Source organism: Vombatus ursinus, unplaced genomic scaffold, assembly GCF_900497805.2.
Source record: "Vombatus ursinus unplaced genomic scaffold, bare-nosed wombat genome assembly UNPS02005659.1, whole genome shotgun sequence".
In the NCBI taxonomy this organism is placed as follows: domain Eukaryota; kingdom Metazoa; phylum Chordata; class Mammalia; order Diprotodontia; family Vombatidae; genus Vombatus; species Vombatus ursinus.
In genome coordinates this window covers 23,322,816-23,345,266 of record NW_020945437.1, presented here as the reverse complement: position 1 = coordinate 23,345,266, position 22,451 = coordinate 23,322,816, and the positions used below count along the sequence as shown (strand labels likewise).

The window sequence follows — 22,451 nt, the reverse complement described above, 5'->3', positions numbered from 1 at the left end:
GTTTGTGCAAAAACTTTTCAATTTAATGTAATCAAAATTATCCATTTTGCATTTCATAATGTTCTCTATCTCTTGTTTGGTTGTAAATTCTCCTGTTCTCCATACATTTGACAGGTAAACTATTCCTTGCTCTTCCAGTTTGCTTATAGCATCAGCCTTTATATCTAAATCATCAACCCATTTAACTTTATTTTGGTATATGGTGTAAGATTTTGGTCTATGCCTAGTTTCTGCCATACTCTTTTCCAGTTTTCCCAGCAGTTTTTGTTAAATAGTGAGTTCTTATCCCAGAAGCTGGGGTCTTTGGGTTTATCAAACAGTAGATTACTATAGTTATTGACTACTGTGTCTTGTGTACCTAAGCTATTCCACTGATCCACCACTCTGTTTCTTAGCCAATACCAAGTAGTTTTGATGATTGCTGCTTTATAATACAATTTAACATCTGGTGTGGATAGGCCACCTTCCCTAGCGTTTCTTTTCATTAGTTCCCTTGATATTCTGGACTTTTGTTCTTCCAGATGAAACTTGTTATTTTTTCTAGCTCTATAAAATAACTTTTTGGTAGTTTGGTATGGTACTGAATGAGTAAATTAATTTAAGTAGAATTGTCATTTTTTATTATATTAGTTTGGCCTACCCCTGAGCAACTGGTGTTTTTCCAGTTATTTAGATCTGACTTTATTTGTGTGTAAAGTGTTTTGTAATTGTGTTCATATAGTTCCTGGGTTTGTTTTGGCAGCTAGACTCCTAAACATTTTATAACGTCTATGGTAACTTTAAATGGAATTTCTCTTTCTTTCTCTTACTGTTGGGCTTTGTTGGTAACATATAGAAATGCCAATGATTTATGTGGGTTTATTTTATATCATGCAACTTTCTAAAGTTGTTTATTATTTCAAGTAGTTTTTTACTTGATTCTTTAGGATTCTCTAAGTATATCATCATATAACACAGAAGTTATTTATCATAAAAGTATTCTGCAGACCACCTGAACAAAAAAGGAAATAGACAAACAAACCACTCACTGTCTTATCACAGAGGTGTGATTCTTAGTGATAAGAGGCTTTAATGATTGGAAATCAGCTAGAGCTTTCTTAGCCCAAAGCAGAGCATTTTATAGCAAAGGAGAGAAATTCTGGGTAGGGAAATAAGACTAGGAGAAATAGGAAATTCTCAGGAATGAAGAAGAAAAAGGGTGAATTTTCTGAAGAGAATAATGTTGATGCACAAAGACCTTACCAGTCAACTTAAATGTTTAAAATACAGGGTGTCCAAAAAGTCTTTGAACAGTTCCACTTCTGCTTTCCTGCCTCCTTTTGTGTGTTATCGCTCCCTTTAGATTGTAAGCTCCTTGAGGACAGGGACTTTTTATTAATTGTATCTCCAGCTTTTAGTACAGTGCCTGGTGCATAGTAGGCTCTTACTAAATGTTTATTGGATTGGATTAAGCTATTAATATTTTATGTACGGAAGAGAGAAATAAAAGAGTTTTACACAATCCTGTAAAACTATCAAGTGCTAAAGATCAGAATGAGCAGATTCTGGCAAAAGAAGCTAAAGTCAGTAAAAAGATTTTCTAATAGTTATTTTGGAGAGAAGAGGAGGATCAAAAAAATTTTAGGTAAGACAATAGAGAAAAGGCAAAGATGCTCAATTCTGATTTTGATTTATTTAAAAAATAATTTTTGTTAACATCTTTCATTTTTCTGCTGCCTTCATTTCCAGTGTATCAGTTCAGCAAAGCTAATATATCATTGAGCTAAATAGTAAATGCAGTGTTCCATACACATAGGCCCCTCACCCCTGCAAAGAATGGAGAGGTGCATATTCTCATCTCTTCTTTAGAGCTAAGTTTGTTCATAGTTACACAATTTAGTTTAGTTTGTTGCTGTTTCCATTTGCATTGGAAGCTTAATTTTCACCACCAAGGAGAATGACCTTTGCAATGGACATGACAGTAAAAGTTACTTATAGGAAGTTGAAATGATCTCCTCACTTATCTTGAATAAGAACTCTTTGTCTTTGATGAGTTCTAGTCACATGGTTCATATGAACAATGTCCTTGGGTGCTAAAAGAAATGGTAGATATGACTGATGAGTTATCTGCCATGAATATTTGAGGTTGTTGAAAAAATGAAAGAGGGACCACAGGACCAGAGAAGTACGAATGTGCCATTTTTGAAATGGGAAAGGGAACAGAATTTGCACAGTATCGGCCACTGAGCTTAGCCTTGATTCCTTGGAAATTTTGTAGAACAAGTCATTGAAAAATGGCCAGTGAACATATAGAATAATAATGATCACAGAGAGCTAGCTTAGCTTCATCAAGAGCTAGTCATGCTAGACTAATCTTAGGTCTTTTTTTTTCCCACAATAGCTAGTTACCATTTATATAGTGTTTTAAAGTTTGCCAAGCTGTATTTATTATCTCATTTGATTCTCACAAGGTGATAGCACCTTGTGAGGTAAGTGCTTTTATTGTCTTGTTTTTACAGATGAAGAAACTGAGACTGAGAGAGGTTAAATGACTTGCCCAGGGATATACAGCTAAGTAAGAGTCTGAGGCAGGATTTGAATTCAGGTCTTTCTGACTCCAAGTTCAGTGTTCTTAATTTCGCTCCCATGCCATAGAAACATCTTCATCTTGGAAGCTCACTCCACCCCTGGACTACTTTTTACACTGGAAATATCCTCTGTCCTTTCAGTCTCTCCCTCTGATTAACTGGTTCCTCCTTACACTTCCATTTTAAGGATACCCTGGTCAATCTGTCTTCACTCTTCTCCAGGCTGCAGTTCTGACTCCCCAGCTTTTTCCATCATGCCCCCGTGCTGAGTACCTTCACTCCTTCCTCCCCAGTTCTCCTCTGTTTTGTGCTTCCTTTTATGTGGTGGTGTGTTTTCTTCCCCCATTAGAATGTAAGCTCTTTAGGGACTGTCTTTCTGTTTGTATTTATGTTTGCAATGCATAGCATGGTGTGTGGCACATGGTAAGCACTTAATAAATGCTATTTGACTTAACTAGATAATACAATTAGATAAATTTGGTATTGGTTGAAAGGCTAGACTGTAGTCATTAATGGTTCAGTGTTGGCTTCATAGTTCTCCAGTAGGGTGCCCCAGGAATCACTGCTTGATCCTGTGTTGTTTAACATTCTTATTAATGATATTTTTGAAGGTGGAGATGGTATGGTCATCAGATTTGCAGATGCCACATTTGGGAAAAGATAGCTAATATATTGGCTAGCATTTTCATTGGTTGTCTCCCATGGTTGGAACTCTCTCCTTCCCAATCTCTGCCTTCAGTCTCCTTGATTTCTCTCAAATCTCAGCTAAAGCTGTACTTTCTGCATGAGACTTTATTAGGCCTCTTTAATCTTAGTATCTTTTTTCTCAGATTATTTCCGATTTATTCTGTAGATGTCTTGTTTGTACATAGTTTTTACATGTTGTCTACACCATTGGACGTTGAGCTTCTTCAGAGTAGAGACTGATTATTTGCCTTTCTTTGTATCCCTGTGCTTAACTGTATCTGGCACATAGTAAGTGCTTAAAAATGTTTCTTTTTACTTGACTTGGCTTTATCAAGATCTCAAGCGATCTCAACAGGAGAGAACTTTGAATTGAATCTAGCAAATGAAATTTGATAAAGACAAATGTAATTACATTTGGGTAAAAAAAAAATCAACTTCTGGATATAGGATAACAGTACGAACATTTTGGCATAGTTCATCTGAAAATGATCCAGGTTTCAGTGAACTCAAGTTCAGTGTGGGGCAGCAGTGGGTACTAAAATGCTACTAAAAACTGCTAATGGGCTATATTAAGAGAGGCACAGTTTTCAGGAATGAGGTATGTCTCTTCTATTCTCTGCCATAGTCAGACTGCTTTTGGAGTATTGTGTTCAGTTCTGGGCACCACAGTTTAAGAAAGAAATTGATAGCCAGAGAGTGATCAGAGGAGGGTAACTAGAAAAGAAGAGCCTTGAGTCCATGTCATTGAGGATTGGTTGAAGGAATTGGGAATATTCATCCTGGAGAAGAAAAGATTCAGGATGGGCATTATTATAGCTTTCTTCAAGTATTTGAATGGGAGGCATTGTGGTTCCTTAGAAAGAATGATTCAACATCTTACATTGTATACCAAGATAAGATCAAAATGGCTTCATAAACATAAAGGATGATATCATAAGCAAAATAGAAGAGCAAGGAGTAGTTTACTTGTTAGATCTATGGAAAAGAGAAGAATTTATATCCAGACAAGAGACAGAGAGCATTATTAGACATAAAATGGACTGTTTTGATTATATTAAGTTAAAAGGGGTTTGCACAAATAAAACCAGTGCAGCCAAGATTAGATTAGAAAACAGAAAGTTGGGAAACAATTTTTACAACAAGTGTCTCTGATAAAGGCTTCATTTCTCAAATATGTAGAGAACTGATTCAAATATATAAGAATACAAGTCATTCCCCAGTTGACCAATGGTAAAGGATACAAACAGGCATTTTCAGATGTAGAAATCAAAGCTATCTATAGTCATGAAAAAAAACTCTAAATCACTATTGATTAAAGAAATGTAAATGAAAATAACTCTGAGGTACCACCTCACACCTATCAGATTGGCTAATAAGACAGAAAAGGAAAAATGATAAATGTTGGAGGGGATGTGGGAAAATTGGGACATTAGTGCATTGTTGGTGGAGTTGTGAACTGATTCATCTATTCTGGAGAGCAGTTTGGAACTATGTGCCTTTGATCTAACAGTAGCACTAATATGTATCCCACAGAGATTAGGAAAAGGGGGAGAGGAAAGACCTATTTGTACAAAAATATTTATAGCAGCTCTTTTTGTGTGGCAAAGAATTGGAAAATGAGGGTATGCCCATCAGTTGGGGAATGATTGAACAGGCTGCAGTATATGATTGTGATGGAATATTACTGTACTTTAAGAAATGATGAGCAGGCAGATTTCAGAAAAACCTGAAAAGACTTATATGAACTGATGAAGAATGAAGTGAGCCGAACCAGGAGAACATTGCACACAATAACAGCAGTATTGTAGAGTGATCAACTGTAAATGACTTAACTATTCTCAGCAATACAATGATCCAAGACAATTTCAAAGGACTCATGATGAAAAATGCTATCCACCTCCAGAGAAAAGACTGATGGAGTCTGAATGCAGATCGAAAAATACTATTTTTCACTTTCTGTATTTTTTTGTGTGTTTTTTTCCTTTGAGTCTGGGTCTTCTTTAACAACATAACTAAAACGGTAATATGTTTTGCATGATGGAATATGTATAATCTAGATCAAATTGCTTACTGTCTTGGAGTGGGGAGGTGAGGGAGGGAAAGAGAAAATTTGGAACCCATAATTTAAAAAAAGAATGTTAAAAATTGTCTTTACATGTAACTGGGGAAAAAAAAAGAAAGACTGGTGAGCTTGGAGGCGCAGGACCTAAGTTCAGATCCCCATTCTGCCTCTTACAACCTGTGTGATATTGAGAAAGTCACAGCCTTTCAGAGTCTGTTTCCTTCTCTGTAAAATGAGGGAATTGGACTAGCTGACCACTAAGGTCCTTTCTGCTCCAAATCCTTTGATCCTATGACTATATTGTTTTTATGAAGGTAGAAATAGTGTGCTTATCAAATTTTCGGGTGCCACATTTGGGAAGGGCTAGCTAACATATGGAGACAGCCCGGTGGCTCAATAAATAGAGTGCTGGGCCTGGAGTCAGGAACAACTGAGTTCAACTAGCACTCACTAGTTGTGTGACCCTGGGCAAGTCACTTAACCTCTGTTTGCCTAGTCCATTGGAGAAGGAAATAACATACCATCCCAGTATCTTTCCCAAGAAAACCCCCAAAATGGGGTCACAAAGAGCTGGATGTGACTGAGCAACAACAACAACAAGAAGCTGACATACTGATTAACACTTTCATTACTTGTCCCTCATGGTTGGAACGCCTTCCTTCTTAATCTCCATCTTCTGTCTCCCTGGCTTCTAGGACTAGAATTCCTAATGAATTCTTGAAAAATAAGGATAATTTTATAGCTAGATCTCCCAAATGGAGAAGAATCAATTGAGACAGTCTTCAGATTCAGATGGGAATTTTTTGGGAGATGGGGCTTTGCTCTTTGGAATGGGGGATGGTTGTTGTAAGGGTACTTTGTTTCATCTTCTCCTGGACCATACTGTGAATTATTTTGCCATGTATGCATTTAGCTTATGAGTTATGATATGTGTTAAATACATGTTTAGGCATGGTAGAGGGAAAGATTCCAAAAAAAGTAAGGATGGACTACGTGTTCTTATCATTTTACCCTTAAATATAACAAAAGCTTGAAGAAGGAACTGACCAATCAAAAATAGGATTTTGGTCCTAAATTCTCTCAAAGATTGCTGCAGATGGTGAACTTTTCCATAGGGGGAGTATGTGGTGTGGTGGACATAGAGATGGTCATCCTTCTGCCAGGAAAATATCAAGAACATGTTTTGGAACTTAAATGAACTTTAGATATCATTTTGTCCAGCCTCTACGTTTGACCGATAAAGAAACTGAGGTCTAGGTAAGTTAAGTGACTGGCCCCAAATCACAGAGGCAGCAAGTAGCAGAGCCAGAGGCGGAACCTAGTTCTTCTGATTCTACGTGTAGTGCCCATCTCATTTCAGGTAGCTACCTAAAGAGTGTTTGATTTGAAGGTTCAGATTCAGACTTTTCTACTTACTAGCTGTGTGACCTCAGGCAAGTCACTTCACGTCCATGGACATCTGTCAGGGGGTTGGACTAGATGACTTCAGAGATCCCATCCAGCTCTAGAATGGTGATTTATGACCTCTTACTAATCTTCACTAGTTCTAACTCTAGATTCTTAGAATGTCAGAGCTGAAAGGAGCCTTAGAAGTTATTTAGTCCAGTGTCTTTATTTGACAAAGGAGGAAATTGAGACCCAGAGAAGAGAGACTAACCTTCTTGAGATACTTGGGAAGTTAGTGGCAGAGTGAGGACTCAAACCCAGGTTTCCCAAATCTCCTATTCAAGAGTTTTTACTGCTATACTATGTCACCTAACTGTACTATCTTGCCTTCTCAAGCTGTTGTAGGAACCGGGCAGGTGTGTCTGGTCTTCAGGAGGGACTAGCCTTACTGGCTGTGTGAATAAGCTTTATTTTTCTGGTTTTATTTATATTCACTTAGCTGTGTGGTTTTTGGATTGCTCAGGAATGCAGAGCAATTGAACTTTAAGCCATGGTGAAGTGTTGGTTTGGCAAGAGCTTAAAAATTAGAGGGGCTTTAGATCTGATAAGTCTCAGAACACTCACTTGGGATAGATCTGTTGTAACTATGTCCTTAGTGGAAAGATAATTCTAGGATTGACTTTAAGCTCTTCTATTTCTTGTTTAATTTGTATTTTTAGTTGAGGGAAGAAAAGTTAGAAGAGGACAAAAGCTCTGAGGATCTGATCCACAAGCTATTACTGGAGGACATTGAAGCAGGGAAAAGGAGAATGGAAGAACTGCAGAAAAAAGATGAGCCATTAGTTCTCGTAAGTAATCCCTTTTTAATGGTAATAATAATTCACATTTACATAGTGCTTTATATTTTATCAACTGTTTTCCTTTGTGGTGGATGAAAGATGAAATGGCTGAGGAAACAAAGGTTCAATCTTCTGAGCATATTGATTTATTAAGCATTGCGTGCCAATTGCCTAACAAAGCAGGGTCAGACCTCCTAGCTTAATCCTGGATTGGGGGAAACAGACTTTGATACATTAAAAGCAATTAGTCAAATAAGACCAACTAATTAAAAGGAAATAATAAAACATTAGGTAATCATTTCTAAGTGGGTGAAAGATCAGGAATTTTCCAAGTTGAGAGAGGGACAACAAATAGATGCAGTTCCCTGAAATCAGAAAAGAAGGTGTCCTGATTGCCTCCCCCTGCCATACCAATGTCTTGTGAACAATCACAGGAACATGGAAACAATAACTGATTGATCACTAGGGGGCCAGTTTTCAGATAAAACATGGGTTGCTTGAGATGTACAATTGTGAGAAAACTCCTTGTATCAGTCTTTGGGTCCAACTGAGTTTCTGGTTAGCATAACCTAGTTTCTTAGTTAAGGGTTTCTAAATAGCAGGTAGAGGCATTCCAGTTTCCCAGCCATGCAGGGCTAGGTTCAAACAACGCAATAAAGTTTTCTCTCAGTTCCCACAATTGAATAAAGCTTTCTCATGAGATAGAAGTTACACTGGACCAACTTCTTGACTAGAAGGGAACCTCAGCTAGCTCCAGAATTGAGTCACAAGATGGAGTCAATGTGATCCATTCATTTGCCACAGTTAACCACTTGCTGTCCTAATCCCCTCAATTTCCTCAACTTATAGCCCTCCTTGATAGAACTTTCTTAGACTGACCTTTTGTCACAGCTAGGCTAGGTGATGGAGCACTTCAGAATGCATTTGAATTTCATGATCCAGTGACACTGTTAGACTTCCCAGTTTATGAGAAATAGAGACCGTAGGAGGGTCCAGAATAACACTAAAATGTGAGTGGAAAAATCAAATTTATGTGGACAGGTTAAAAGATTCCTAGATAGGTTAGGGTAGGGAAGTGGAAGGAAGGAAAGACTTAGCATCAAATGCTGCCCCACAATCTCCTGTGTTATTATCTTACTTTGCTACTTAAGCAGTCACTGTACTATGAACACTGGGGACACAAAGACAAAAATGAAATAGTTCTTTCTCTTAAGGAGTTTGATTCACCTAGGATTCACTCTCTTCAGAAGATTCCATTAGGATTTCATTAAGACAAGAAAAGCATTGGACTTAATGTCAGAAGAGTTAAGTTCAGAGTCTTGGCTTCAACACTTAATATCTGTGTCCTTTTGGTCCCAATTTCATCATTCATAAAATAGGGATAAGGACACCACTGTGTTCCACATCTTAGAGTTGTGAGAAAGAAAAAAAATAAACCAACAAAACTTTGAAAACCATAAAGTCTACAAATGCCAGCTCATGTGAAATAATACTTTTTACATGTATATAGATACTTACAAATGGTCTGTTTATTCATTAAAACATGACTGAGGGTACTTTTATTTCTTGTTTGTATTTGAAAAGAATAAAGTTGGTTTCTAATGTGAGGTATTTTCCCCATTCTTTTTTCTCTCTTCCCCTTTCAATGGATCCCTCTTTCTCACCCATTTTTCTTTTGAGATCATCTTAACATAATAGAATCACACCCATATCCTCTATCTAGGTAGACTTCTTCTAACTGTTCTGTTGATGATACAGTTCGTGGGGGTTACATGTATCATCTTCGCATAGAGCCAGAGAATTGAAGAACAGAGGAAACAGGGTAGGATACATATATTGGGGACTATGTGGCTATCCACTAAACCTGAGGGAAAGAGCCTAACATCCAGCTGGAGCCAGTTCTCCCTTCTCCCTCCCCCTCCTTCCCCCAAGTCACTTGGGAGAGAGACCAAGGCTGGGGAACCATGAATTGCCCAGCCTGCTATCTAGCCCCCAGGGAAACCATCATCAGAAAGGGGAGGAAGTCAGAAAGTGACTGGTTAGGATTGTATTTGACTCTGTGAGAATCACAAAACAATATAAGCTCAGAATCTTGGAGTTTGTCCGCACAGTTGAGCTTTGTCTAGTTGGAAATATGAAGCCCAAGTTTCTACCTTCTGCACAGCACCTTTCCTGATGCCCTCAATAGCTAGTGTCCTCCTTCTCTACCTTGTTAATTATTTTATATTTGTTTTTTGAGTAGTTGCATGTGTACATGTTGTCTCCCCAATAGGATATAAGTTCTTTGAGAGCAAGGATTGTTTCATTTGTTGTCTTTGTGTTCCCAGTGCCTAGCAGATAGGTGGGACTGAAAAGAAATGCTCATTGGTTGATTGACAAGATGTAATTGGATGTAATGTAATTGGAAAAAGGAATAAAAACAATTTAAGTAGTTAGATGGAAGATTTTGTTGTATGAACTGTACATGTAGGGAATTGGTAGAAAGTTCAATCATCATTTTAAGAGTCTCAGTGCATTTATATTTTTGCCTTGTGATGGAAACAGAGTCGATATTATCTTGATTTTATAGATGAAGAAATTGAGGGGCAGAGAAGGAAGTGATGTGCTTAAGGTCCTGCAGTGAAGAGCAGAGCCAGTTCTAAGCTAACTCTTAGTGTCAGTCTTTTTTCAGCAGAATACACAGTTGTCCTTTTTAGTTCTGCCTGGGGAAGTTTAACATTGCCTGACCTCTTTTAAAACATAACATGGGAGGGGGCGGAGCCAAGATGGTGGAGGGAAAGCAGTGACTTGCTTGAGCTCTCCCCCCAAACTGTTCCAAATACCTATAAAAAATGGCTCTAAACAAATTCTAAAACAGCAGAACCCACAAAAAGACAAGAGTGAAACAAATTTCCAGCCAAAGACAGCCTGGAAGATTGATCAGAAAGGTATATCATGCCGGGTGGGGAGAGGAGCGCAGTGCGGTGTGGGCACGCAAGCCGCAGTGACCCTGGAGGAGGCCTCAGAGGACTGATCACAGGCAGCTGTGGCGGTTTCCAGACTTCTCAACCCAGGAACCCAGAAAGACAACTTAGAAGGTCAGTGGGAAAAGTCTGTGACTGCGGTGAGAGAAGGAACTAGGTCTCAGCCGCCCCTGGGGCCACAGCTATTTCCTGAGCTTCCAGCCCACAGAATGAGGGTCAATCAAGTGGCTGATCAGAGGGGGATTGCAGGGATCTCTTTGCCAGTGCTGAGGCAGGAATCTCTTGCTTTACCTAGTGCTTGGATCTGGGTCACAGTTCTGAGGAGCGGTCTTGGGTCAAGGAGGAGCACTGATGTGGTGAAGCTTGTTGTGGTAGTGGAGAGAAAACGCCTCGCCCCTTATCATAGCACTTTGGAAGAACTAAAAATTTTCAGGTCCCTAGAAGTATCTCTGAAAATAGCTGTACAACCCCCGAAGCTTGGGACAGTACACTCTTCACATTGGAAGCAGACTTTTACCTTAACAAAGAGTTTAAAACTCAAGTAATTGGCCAGGATCATGAGTAAGCAGTGCAAAGAGAGTCAGACTATATTATCTTACTTTCGTGACGAAGAAGATCAAAACATACAACCAGAAGAAGACAACGAAGCCAAAGCTCCTACATCCAAACACTCCAAGAAAAATATGAATCAGTCCCAGGCCTTGGAAGAGCTTAAAAGGGATTTTGAGAAGCAAGTAAGGGAAGTAGAGGAAAAACTGAGAGTTTTGCAAGAAAATCATGAAAAACAAGTCAACAGCTTGCTAAAGGAGACCCAAAAAAATACTGAAGAAAATAACACCTTAAAAAATAGCCTAACCCAAATGGCAAAAGAGGTCCAAAAAGCCAATGAGGAGAAGAATGCCCTAAAAAGCAAAATTGGCCAAATGAAAAAGGAAGTCCAAAAGATTACTGAAGAAAATACTTCCTTAAAAATTAGAATGGAGAAATTGGAAACTAGGGACAACTTGAGAAATCAAGACACTGTAAAACAAATCCAAAAGAATGAAAAATTAGAAAACAATGTGAAATATCTCATTGGAAAAACAACTGACCTGGAAAATAGATCCAGGAGAGAGAATTTAAAAATTATTGGACTATCTGAAAGCCATGATCAAAAAAAGAGCCTAGACATCATCTTTCAAGAACTTATCAAGGAGAGCTGCCCTGATATTTTAGAACCAGAGGGCAAAATAGAAATTGAAAGAATCCACCGATCTCCTCCTGAAGGAGATCCCCAAAGGAAAACTCCTAGGAATATTGTAGCCTAATTCCAGATTTCCCAGGTCAAGGAGAAAATATTGCAAGCAACCAGAAGGAAACAATTCAAGTATTGTGGAAACACAATCAGGATAACACAGGATTTAGCAGCTTCTACATTAAGGGACTACAGGTCATGGAATATAATATTCTAGAGGGCAAAGGAGATAAGATTACAACCAAGAATCACCTACCCAGCAAAACTGAGTATAATCCTGCAGGGGGAAAAATGGTCATTCAGTGAAATAGAGGACTTTCAAGCATTCTTGATGAAAAGACCAGAGCTGAATAGAAAATTTGATTTTCAAATACAAGACTCAAGTGGAACATGAAGAGGTAAACAGGAAAGAGAAAATCACAAGAGACTTATTATGGTTGAACTGTTTCCATTCCTGCATGGAAAGATGATATTTGTAACTTATGAGACCTTTGTCAGTATTAGGGTAGTTGGAGGAGAAAAAATTATATGATAGATATATGTATATAGATAGATAAAGAGAGAGAGTACAGGGTGAGTTGAAAATGAAGGGGTCATATCTGGAGAATAAAATTAAGGGGTGAGAGAGGATTATTCTTGGAGAAGGAAAAAAGGAAATGTAGAACGGGGTAAGTTATCTCACAAAAAACGGAAAAGAAAAGGCTCTTACAGTGGAGAGGAAATGGGGAAAGGTGAGAGGGAACGAGTGAATCTTATTCTCATAGGATTTGACTTAAGGAGGGAATAACATACATACTCAATTGGATATGGAAATCTGTCTTACCTTACAAGAAGATGGGGGGAGGAAGGGGACAAGAGAGTAGGGGGATGAAAGAGAGGAGGGCAGATTGGGAAAGGGGGTAATCAAAAGCAAGTACTTCTGAGGAGGGACAGGGTCAAAAGAAAGAATAGAATAAATGGGGGGTTGGGATAGGATTAAGGGAAATAGAGTTAGTTTTTCACAGCATGTCTACTATGGAAGTGTTTTGCATAACTGCATATATATAACCTATATTTAGTTGTTTGCCTTATCAATGAGGGTGGGTAGGGAGGGAGGAAGGGAGAAAATTTGGAACCCAAAGTTTTAAAAACACATGTTTAAAAAAAATGTTTTCTCATACAACTGGGAAATAAGAAATACAAGAAAAGGGGTACAGAAATCCATCCTGCCCTACAGGAAAATTGAAGGGGAAGAGAAGGGGGGGAGAGATAGAAGGGAAGGCAGACTAGGGGAAGGGGTATTCAGAATGCATGCCATCTTGGGGTGGGGGAAGGGGCGAGATGGGGTAAAAATTTGGAGCTCAAAATCTTGTGGAGGTAAATGTTGAAAACAAAAAAATAAATAAAAATTACCATTAAAAAACATAACATGACTAACATTGAAATTAAGTCTTCATTTTGAAGTTATTCTAACCATAGCCATATATTTTTTTTCTGTCCAAATTTCAGCTTTAGCTAAGTTAAAAAAAAATTTAAGAGGAGGGAATTCTGATGACTGGCAATATTTGGGGGAGGGTAGAGCTCAGATACCAATACAGACATTTAAAACTAGAGACTCTTTGCTTGACTAAGAGGGATAGAAAAGTTAACTTCACTCCAGGCAGGGATTTAAAATGTTACAAATGTACCTGGGGTCTCCTTCAATATATTATATCAAGGATCCCTGATTAGTTGATCTTCATTGGTTCCCTATCATTGGAGATCTTCCAGCAGAGGCTGGACAACTAGTTGTCAAGGATATTATAGAGGGAATTTTTGTTTAATTAAATGACCTCTGAGTTTCTGTGATGATTATCACCATTTTGGCTTCTTCCCTGTGGGTTGTTATAGGGGTTCCCTAATGGGAATGTTTGGTACCTCAAAAGTTTGAGTTTGGAACTCAAGTCCAAGTTAAAGTTAGTAACTGCCCAAACCCTCCTCCTGTTTCTTTGATTTGTCACTTCAGGGAATTGACAAATATTGCTCTTAAGAATAGATAAAAGCTTGGCTGCCCTTGTAGCATAGGTCCTATACTACTCTAATGCAATGTTTCCCATCCAAATTTTCTAGCAGACTTTGCTATGAAGTGTCCCCTGTTCGAAGTATGGGTATCAAGGCTCTTTCCTCTTTTCCAGAGGGGTAAAGAATCACTGTTCAACTCATAAATTATCATGTTGGGTTGTTCTTAGGAAAATGCTGAAAATAGAAAGGTGAAGGAGGAGTGGGGCAGGGAGAAGAAGCAGGAAACTAATCGGCCCTTCTGAAGGGGGAAGCTACTGAGTGCCTACTGGTCTAGGAAGATAAAACTTTGCATTATAATTGCTTTGCAGCTTCAATTTAGTGTTGTCACTGTCAGCTGTTGACGGCTGGGATCTGGGGTAGAAGTATCTGGAAATGGAGAAGAGGCATAATCATTTTTTAAATTTTAAGAAATAAGGGCCTTCAATAATAATACAAACAAACAAACAAAAACCTTGCAGCTCACTAACAGTTTTATGTGGAACTAGCAATTGAAAAACATTCTGATATAGCATTTACCAAACTTATTTGGCCATAGTCTTTTGAGTTTGAAATATATTTACAGAATCCATAAAAGCTGATCTGAAGTACCACTGGAATAGAGTAAGGTTGGAGAAATTATGAAGTGAAAGAGAGGAATTAAGTATTTTCATACTAAAATTGTTTTATGCAGGGTTTTTGATATGTACTTATTTTTCCCTTAATACATTGTAAAAAAATTGCTAATTGGAATATTATCCTTTTTAATATCTGTATGTCCATTCTACTCCTCTGAAATATACCAGATCAACAAACCTCTTTCCTTTCATCTTCAGAAAAGAATACTGCTGCTGCCATTGTTGTTCTGATACATCAGTATGTGTTCATTGTGTGACTATAGCTCAAAACCACGCTCAGCTACCAGCCATTTGTCTGCTGACCGTCCTCAGAGATGATTCCATTTATAGGATGAGATGTATGAGCCTCAGCCACCTGACCTTTGTAGATGATGTACATACACATCGACTAAAGCAAAGATTAAAAGCAGCATGGTCTTTTAGAAAGGGGTGGTCAGGAGACCTAGGTTTGAGCAGTTGCTCCTTAGGCAGTCTTAGACAAGTCACTTTCTTTCTCTCAGCCTAAATTTTGAGCTCTTTAAAATAAATATTATAATTCAGGCATTCCTGCCCCTTGGAATTTTTATGAATAAAGCATGTTATAAACTTCAAAGTTCTATAGGCTTGTGAATTATTATTAGGTAAGCCCAGCCTGAATAGGGGACTTTTTCTTCCTTTCAGGTCTTCCCTGACTTCTTTGCCTATCATCCTCTCAGTCTCTCTTGGCACCAAGCAAGTTACCTATTTCTACAGATTGTTTTTCTTGGCCATTTGCATGCACAGTCTTGATGCATCCTTCTTTATTTTTGATGGTGATGAAAGATTTCTATCCTGTGTGCGTCTTTGAGCCATGCAGCCTCTGAAACTAAAAAAGGCTATGTGGTTGGATCAGATGTTAAGATACCCTGACACTTGAAGGCAAATTTTAGCTCAGTTTAAGGAAAACTTATGATTAAAGCTGTCCCACAGTAGAACAGACTGCCAGGCATTAATTTTGTGCCACTGGAAATTTTTCAAGAATGAACTGGATGACCATTTGTTGAGGGTGCTGTAGAGGAACTTCCTGTTCAGGTAGGGGTTGGATTGCATGTCCTCTTAGGTCCTTCTACCTCAAATTGAATGGCTCGTGAGAATTATTTCTAGCTGTAAGAAAGAATTATGCAAGTAAATGTGTTACGAATGAGTGAGGCTTCATAAAAATTCTAAAATTGAACAATGCAGCAGCTTTCTAAGAGGGAAGCCCAGGAAATCTAGGAAACGTTTTAAAAATCAAGATTTTGTTGTGCGTGAATTTTGTAGTCTTTATGGGAGCAAAGACCCACTACATAAATGATAAAATCTGGTTTCCATCTTAGAATTTAACAGTAACATACTTGAGGCACAGAAATGTTTCGAAATTGCTAATTACAAGTCAGGAGTAAATCAAAGGGAATAAAGTCACCCTTTCCACCAGTCCTCTGGGGTCAAAAAGAGGTAGCATGAAATAGGGTGAGGTTAAAGTTCCCTCTGAAGATAGTTTGTTGTGGAAGAAGCACTATACTGGTAGTCAAGAGGCCTGGGCTCTAGGCTTAGCTTTTCAGTAATTAGATATGTCACCTCAACTAAGTTACTTTGCTTTCCTGAGCCTTTTTTTTTTGTGTGTGTGTGTGTGTGTGTGTGAAACAAAAGGGTTGGGCTAGAAGATCTGTCTGGTGTTCAGTGATTCTGTGAAAAAGATCACAAAAGGTTCATCTGTTACATGGCCTGTTAAACTGTGACTCATTATTCATTCATAGTGTCTGATTTGTGGTTTCTATGACCATTTCTTGGGATGTGTATTAAGGATACGTTTGCTTCTTAGAATTTTGTAACTATGTGCTGTCCTATCTCACTTTGGGAAATAGGAATAAATTGATGTTACTTGCTATAAAATACATATATTGATATCCATATTTCTGACATTGGTAGGGTCTTTGTGTATTGGAAGTCTGTTCTCCCCTCTCCTATGGAATCCTGAGGGGAGAAATGCCAAAAGTACCTCTCTAAGACTTTTGATCCTTACCCTAAGAGAATGACTCATTTTCATTCTAGACTGGCCAGCCAATTTAAAAGGAAAAACTCCTTGGGAAGAAGATTCATGCCTATGTAAATTTCTTAGTGTCTTGTATTAACTCTTTCTTGTTTTCACTCCTAAAACCAGCCAAGAAGGCCCATCTGGGCTCAAATGGTCCCAAAGTATCAAGCATCATAGTTAAGATCCTGTACATATCATTTTTGTTGGCTACCATTAGATGAATCAGGAAACATTCTGATATTATATTCTTATCACCCTCAACAAGTTGGTGAATTCAAAGATCCCAAAGAATATATTTGGAGGCATAGGAGGTATAACAAACCCATAATAGAGATGAGACTTTGCTTATACAAAATGGGAAAGCTGGGAAACTATCTTTGGAGCTACCTCAATGTCATATCACTCCAATCTGGATGCAGATTTGCTGGACCACAGCACCCCATTTGGGATTTTCTTGGCAAAAAATGCTAGAGTGTTTTGCCGTTTCTTGTCACGAAGAGTCAGATATGACTGAAAACGACTGAACAACAAAAAGGGATTCTAAGCTATGTAAATGAAGAAGAAAATGCATTCTAGGAATGAGGGCAACCAATCCAACACAGAGATAGAAAATGGAGTAAGAAGGCAATATCTTAACTGGGCCATAGGTAGCATGATGGAGAGGGAAGTGTAATATGACTGGAAAAATCAGGTTAGCAAGCTTTGCTATCAAAGCTTTAATCCTGGAAACATGATAGATATCTTTAAGTGTTTGAGGGATATTGTGTTTGAGAGAGATTAGATTGTTCTATTTAGCACACTTTAGGGCAGAGCTAGGAGTAGAGGGTAGAAGTTGCAAAGAGGCAAATTTAGCCTTTATTAATGTCAGGGGAAACTTGCTAGCAATGAAAAGTTGTCTGGAAGTGGAATAGACTTACTGAAGAAGTGGGTTCTTCTTCCCTAGAGGTCTTTAAGCAAAGGCTGGATGACCACTTAGTTATATTATATAGCTGGATTTCTTTCAGGTTTGGGTTGGACTAAATGGCCACTCAGACCTCTTCTAACCCTCAAATTCTGTGATGCTTCTTTCCCAAATATGGGATAAACCTTTCCAACTCTGCCATTGCTTTTTGACATTGTATTCGGGAAGGAGAGGGGAGAACTAGTGCCTATAGGATGTTTTGTATGAGAGGAAAATATTAAGGTGGTGACTTGTAAAGGGAGAAGCAACAAGAGAGTTTGGCGTTTAGTAGATGATGACCTACCAGTTTCTCACTAGTGGCCTTAAGATAACCATTGTATTAGGTTAGTGGCTTCTGGTCTAGATTTCCACTTAACTAGGGGGGTGATGGGACATTTCTCATATAGTAAAGCAATGCATTGTTATTTTAGAGGGGCAGCTAACATTTAATGAAAAATGGTTGGATTTAGAGTTAGTCCAGAATCCAAGTTCTAAGCTTACTAGCTTTGTGACTGTGGGCAAGTCACTCAACATTCTCATTTGCAAAATGAGGATAAAAAACACTTTCTTCTTGTTTTGGATGTGTAATCTCATTTGTGTGCATACAGATATCCAGTAGTGCATTTAACAACTCATCTGTATCTATGCCATTTCTTCTTATGCAATTCTTATGCATATCCTCCTGTAAATCTTTCATAGGGGACCTGTCTAACAAATATGCTAGTATCATTATCTAATAGAAAATAATTCTTTAAAAGTCTTGGTTTGTGTCCTTTACACTTAAAAATCTATGTATACCTTCTCTGTAATCATAGGGAAATTTCCATGGGTACCGCAGATGGACAAGTGTTGTCTTCCTTGTTGTCTCCTTCCCAGTGTCCTGAGCGCCTCTCAGATTCAGAAAATGAAGAACCTTCCCAGGGCAAGATGACACATCGTTCGGCATTTGTTTCCAAGAGCAGCGTTTACTCCTTAGCTTTCCTGGCAGGGTAAGATCATACCAAATTCAGTCTGGATCTGTTTATTTGGGGAGCAGAGGGTGGGACTGGGCAGGCAAAAGGAACATGGGAAAGACAGACTGTTGCAACCTTTGGGAATGTGGGGAAGGAGAGGGGAGAACTGGGACCAAGCTTGAATTTAAGAGGAAGTAAAATGAGAATGTACCAAAAAAAGTAAAATTCTTTGTGGCATTGTACTGAGTTATTATCCCTTTGTTATTGGGACCAAACAGCAGCCTTGTTAGCCTGACACTTTATACTTCCAAGCTCTTTTTGGTAAGAAGGAGAGAGCAAATTGTATGGGTTCTCCTAATTCTTCCCATCACCCTTTACACATCCCTGCTATATAACACTAAAATAGGCTGTCTGTAGAAGGAAGTTTTTGAGCAGAAGTAGGACAACTACTTGTTTAGGAATGTTAAACGGGGAATTAATGCACTGGGTTGGAAAGTGGGCTATTTGGCCACAGAGGTCTTTTCCAGTAATAAGCTTCCCTCATTCTAAGAATGTCACCTCTTGGTTATTCATTATATGGATTTTTTACTTTATAGATAATATGTCATCAATGGTTAATACAAATAAGTTTTCCCTGATCTACACTGTTTTCCTTCTTCTGCTCCTCTGGGATGCTTCTGGGCCATCTGTCATGCCATTTAGTTTGTATGAGTTCACGGCATGTAGATTAATGTTATGTAAGTCAGATATTACTCACCAGTATATGTCAGAGGTTGGATTTGATTCTGAGATCAGTTTTCCATCCACTATACCATACTGCCTCTCTAATTATTAGCATTATAGTCTACAGGACATTAACTACAAAAGCATATGATGATGATGATGATGGTGATGATGGTGATGAAGAAAGAAGAATACAAGTCTTTTCCTAGTCAATCAACAAACATGTATTAAACATTTACTATGGTCTAGACACTAGTTTTATATTCTTCTATGCTACATTGGCTATGGTAGTTCAGCCTGTATACTTCTGTTCTGTGAACTGAGACTTTATCAGAATAGAATAGAGGAATGGGAAGGTTGTTTTCCAATGTCTGAAATATCATAATGATGGGACAGTGGTAGCAGATTTGTGCCCAAGTACTGGGTAGCAGGTTTTGGCTGAGTAAAAGGAAGATTTCCAGCTATCAGAGCTGATCTGCAATGGAACAGGCAGCCTCTATAAAGGGAATGATCTCTTTATTACTAGAATTGTTGAAGCAGATACTGGGTGTTCTCTTGTCAAGGATACTGTGGTGAATATTCCTATACTAGCTGAAAGGTTGGACTAGATGACCCTTCTCATTTTGAGATTCTGTGATTTTCTAAGCTCGGGAAAGTGAGAGACTAAGGCAATAGTGGTAAGTAAGGGGAAAATGTGGAGTTTAGTTATAAACATGTTTTGATTTTCAGTGTCCGTAGGACTTTGAAGAGGCAATGCTTTGTAGCCCACTCCAGTAAAATATTTACCAAGCTCATGTCATAGACATGTATTCATGTCCTATATTCTCTGGAGGAGAGAGAGATAAGAGTCAAAACCTACCCTTGTGATTTAGTAAGATGGATAAGATACATAACCATAATAAAAATTAGGAATGTGATCATTGCAGTGAGAGGTAAAAATGAAGCCATATGAAAATTCAAAGGAGGCAGTAGCTCATTGTAGAACATGCACACATAGATGAACACACACGTGCCTTTAGAGCTTGTATGTAGAAAAACAACAAACTCAACGGAGAAATAGAGGAGAAGAGGTTTAAGAAGGGGAGAATAAGGGAGAGATGAGTTATAAGCAAAACATACTCCATCTTTGGAAAATAGATTGTGAAGGGGTTGGTGAGTTAAAAGGAAAGAAAAGAAAGGGTATAAAAATTATGATCAGAGCCTGGGCAAGGGGGAGAGAAGGACTGTAGAGCAAAAGCAGATTGCCTCACTAATGTTAAGCAAATTCTTTCTCACTACCCTTTTATTTGTAAAGACTATCTGGGGGTTAAAGAGAAGAAAAAGTATGAAGATAGGAGGGAAATATACAGTTAACATAATAACATTAGTGTGAATGAGATGAACTCTCCAATAAAATGGAAGAGGAGAGAAGCATAGATTAGAAAGCAGGGTCCATTGATGTGTTGTTTATTAGAAAAACACTGAAAATAATGCAGTAAAAATGATGATGTTTTCAGACAAGGCAAAAGTAAAAAATAGGCATGATCAAAAGTTAAAAAGATAAACTACATTATACTCAATGGTATGTTAGACAATAAATTAATGTCAGTTGATATACATCAAAATGACAAGATCTAAATACTAAAAGTTAGTTTATTTGCAGGAAGAAGTAAGACAGTAAAATTGTAATAGCTGCAGATCTCAGCATACATCTTTCAGACTTAGAGCTATCAAAAAGATAAATAAGAAAGATATTAAGGACTTGAATAGAATTTTTGACAAGTTCTTTATGATAGATCTCTGGCAGTTTCACTGAGGAAATGAAAAAGAGCTGTTTATAGCACCTTTCCAAAAATTAACTCTGTTTAGGGCATAAAAATCTCACATAAAATGCAGAATAACAGAAATATTAAGCACATCCTCAACTCCTCACCATCTCTCACCCTTCCTTATCCATTCTGTTGCCAGGGCCTATTGATTTCACAACTCTGACATTTCTGTAATACTCTTCCTTCTCTCCTCTGACATTGCCACCATTATGATGCAGGTTGTCATCACCTCACACTTGGACAATTGCAATTATCTGCTGGTGGGTCTGCCTGCCTCAAGTCTTTCCTCACTCCAGTTCATTCGCCAATTCAACTGCCAAAGTGATTTTCTTAAAGCTCAGGTCTGACCATGTCACTTCCCTACTCAATAGACTCCAGTGGTTCCCTGACACCTCCAGGATCAAATACAAAATCCTCTCTTTGGCATTCAAAGACCTTTATAACTTAGCCCCCTCCTGTCTTTCTAGTCTTCTTATATCTTGTGCTTCAATAGGTGCTCTTCTATTTTGTGATACTGGGCTCTTTGCTGTTTCATAAACAAGACACTCCATGTCTTCACTCAGAGCATTTTCCCTGGCTCTTTCTCATGGCTGGAATCCTGTCCCTCCTCATCTTCATTTAGTGCCTTTCCTGGCTTCCTATAAGTTCCAACTAAAGTTCTGTTTTCTACTGGAAGTCTTTTCCAAACCCTCTTTATTTTAGTGCCTCCCTTATGTTAATTATTTCCTACTTATCCTGTATATAACTTGTTTGTACATATTTTTTTGCTCGTCTCCTCCACTAGAATGTGAGTTCCTTGGGGGCTGGGACTGTCTTTTGCCTCGTTTTATATCACAGTGCTTAGCACAGAACCTAGTAAATGTTTAATAAATGTTTATTGACTGATATCTTTTACTGTCCACAATGCAATAAAAATTATATTCATTAAAAAGCCTTTGAAGAAATTAATCATAGTGGACACTAACAAAGTTAAAAGAAAAGAACCATTAAATTAATAAATAAAACTAGGAGCTGTTTTAAAAAAATCTATTAAGATAAACTGCTCACTAATCTGATTTTTAAAAGGAGGAAAAAATTGCTAGTATCAAAAAATGAAAATAGAGAATTCACAACAAATGAAGATGAAATAAAGGAAATTACCAAATTATTATGCTCAATTCTGTGCCAACAAAATGGATAATTTAGATGAAATGTATAAATACTTACAAAAATACAAAATACTTACAATATACAAATATTGTAATAAATTTATAATAACATATTATAAATAGCAAATTATAATAAATAGCAATAAAATACTTACAAATATGTAAATACTTAAAAATATAAAATACAGATTAATAGAACAGTTGGAGAATAAACCAATTTCAGAAAAAGGCATTGAAGAAATAACTAGTAAATTAACCCAAAGAAAAAAAGCCCAGGAATAGGTGAATTTACAAGTGAATTTTATCAAGTGTTCAAAGAAATTATTTCCATACTTTACATAAATTGTAAAAATATGAAAAGAAGAATCCTACCAAACTCTTTCTGTGATGCTCTGTGTCTGTGTATGCGTGTGTGTGTGTGTGTGTGTGTGTGTGTGTGTGTGTGTGTGTGTGTG

The 22,451-nt window shown here is 37.8% G+C and overlaps 1 protein-coding gene across 1 annotated transcript in view; it reads left to right on the top strand.

Annotated features, from left to right (window-relative positions):
• The window catches only part of RNF169 (ring finger protein 169), a 103,813-nt gene that overhangs the window by 60,657 nt on the left and 20,705 nt on the right, over window positions 1–22,451 (top strand). Inside the window, exons 5-6 of the mRNA XM_027848093.1 lie at window positions 7,422–7,550; window positions 18,241–18,353. Of these exons, the coding sequence (XP_027703894.1) occupies window positions 7,422–7,550; window positions 18,241–18,353 (242 nt within the window). The remainder of the gene's footprint in view (window positions 1–7,421; window positions 7,551–18,240; window positions 18,354–22,451) is intronic.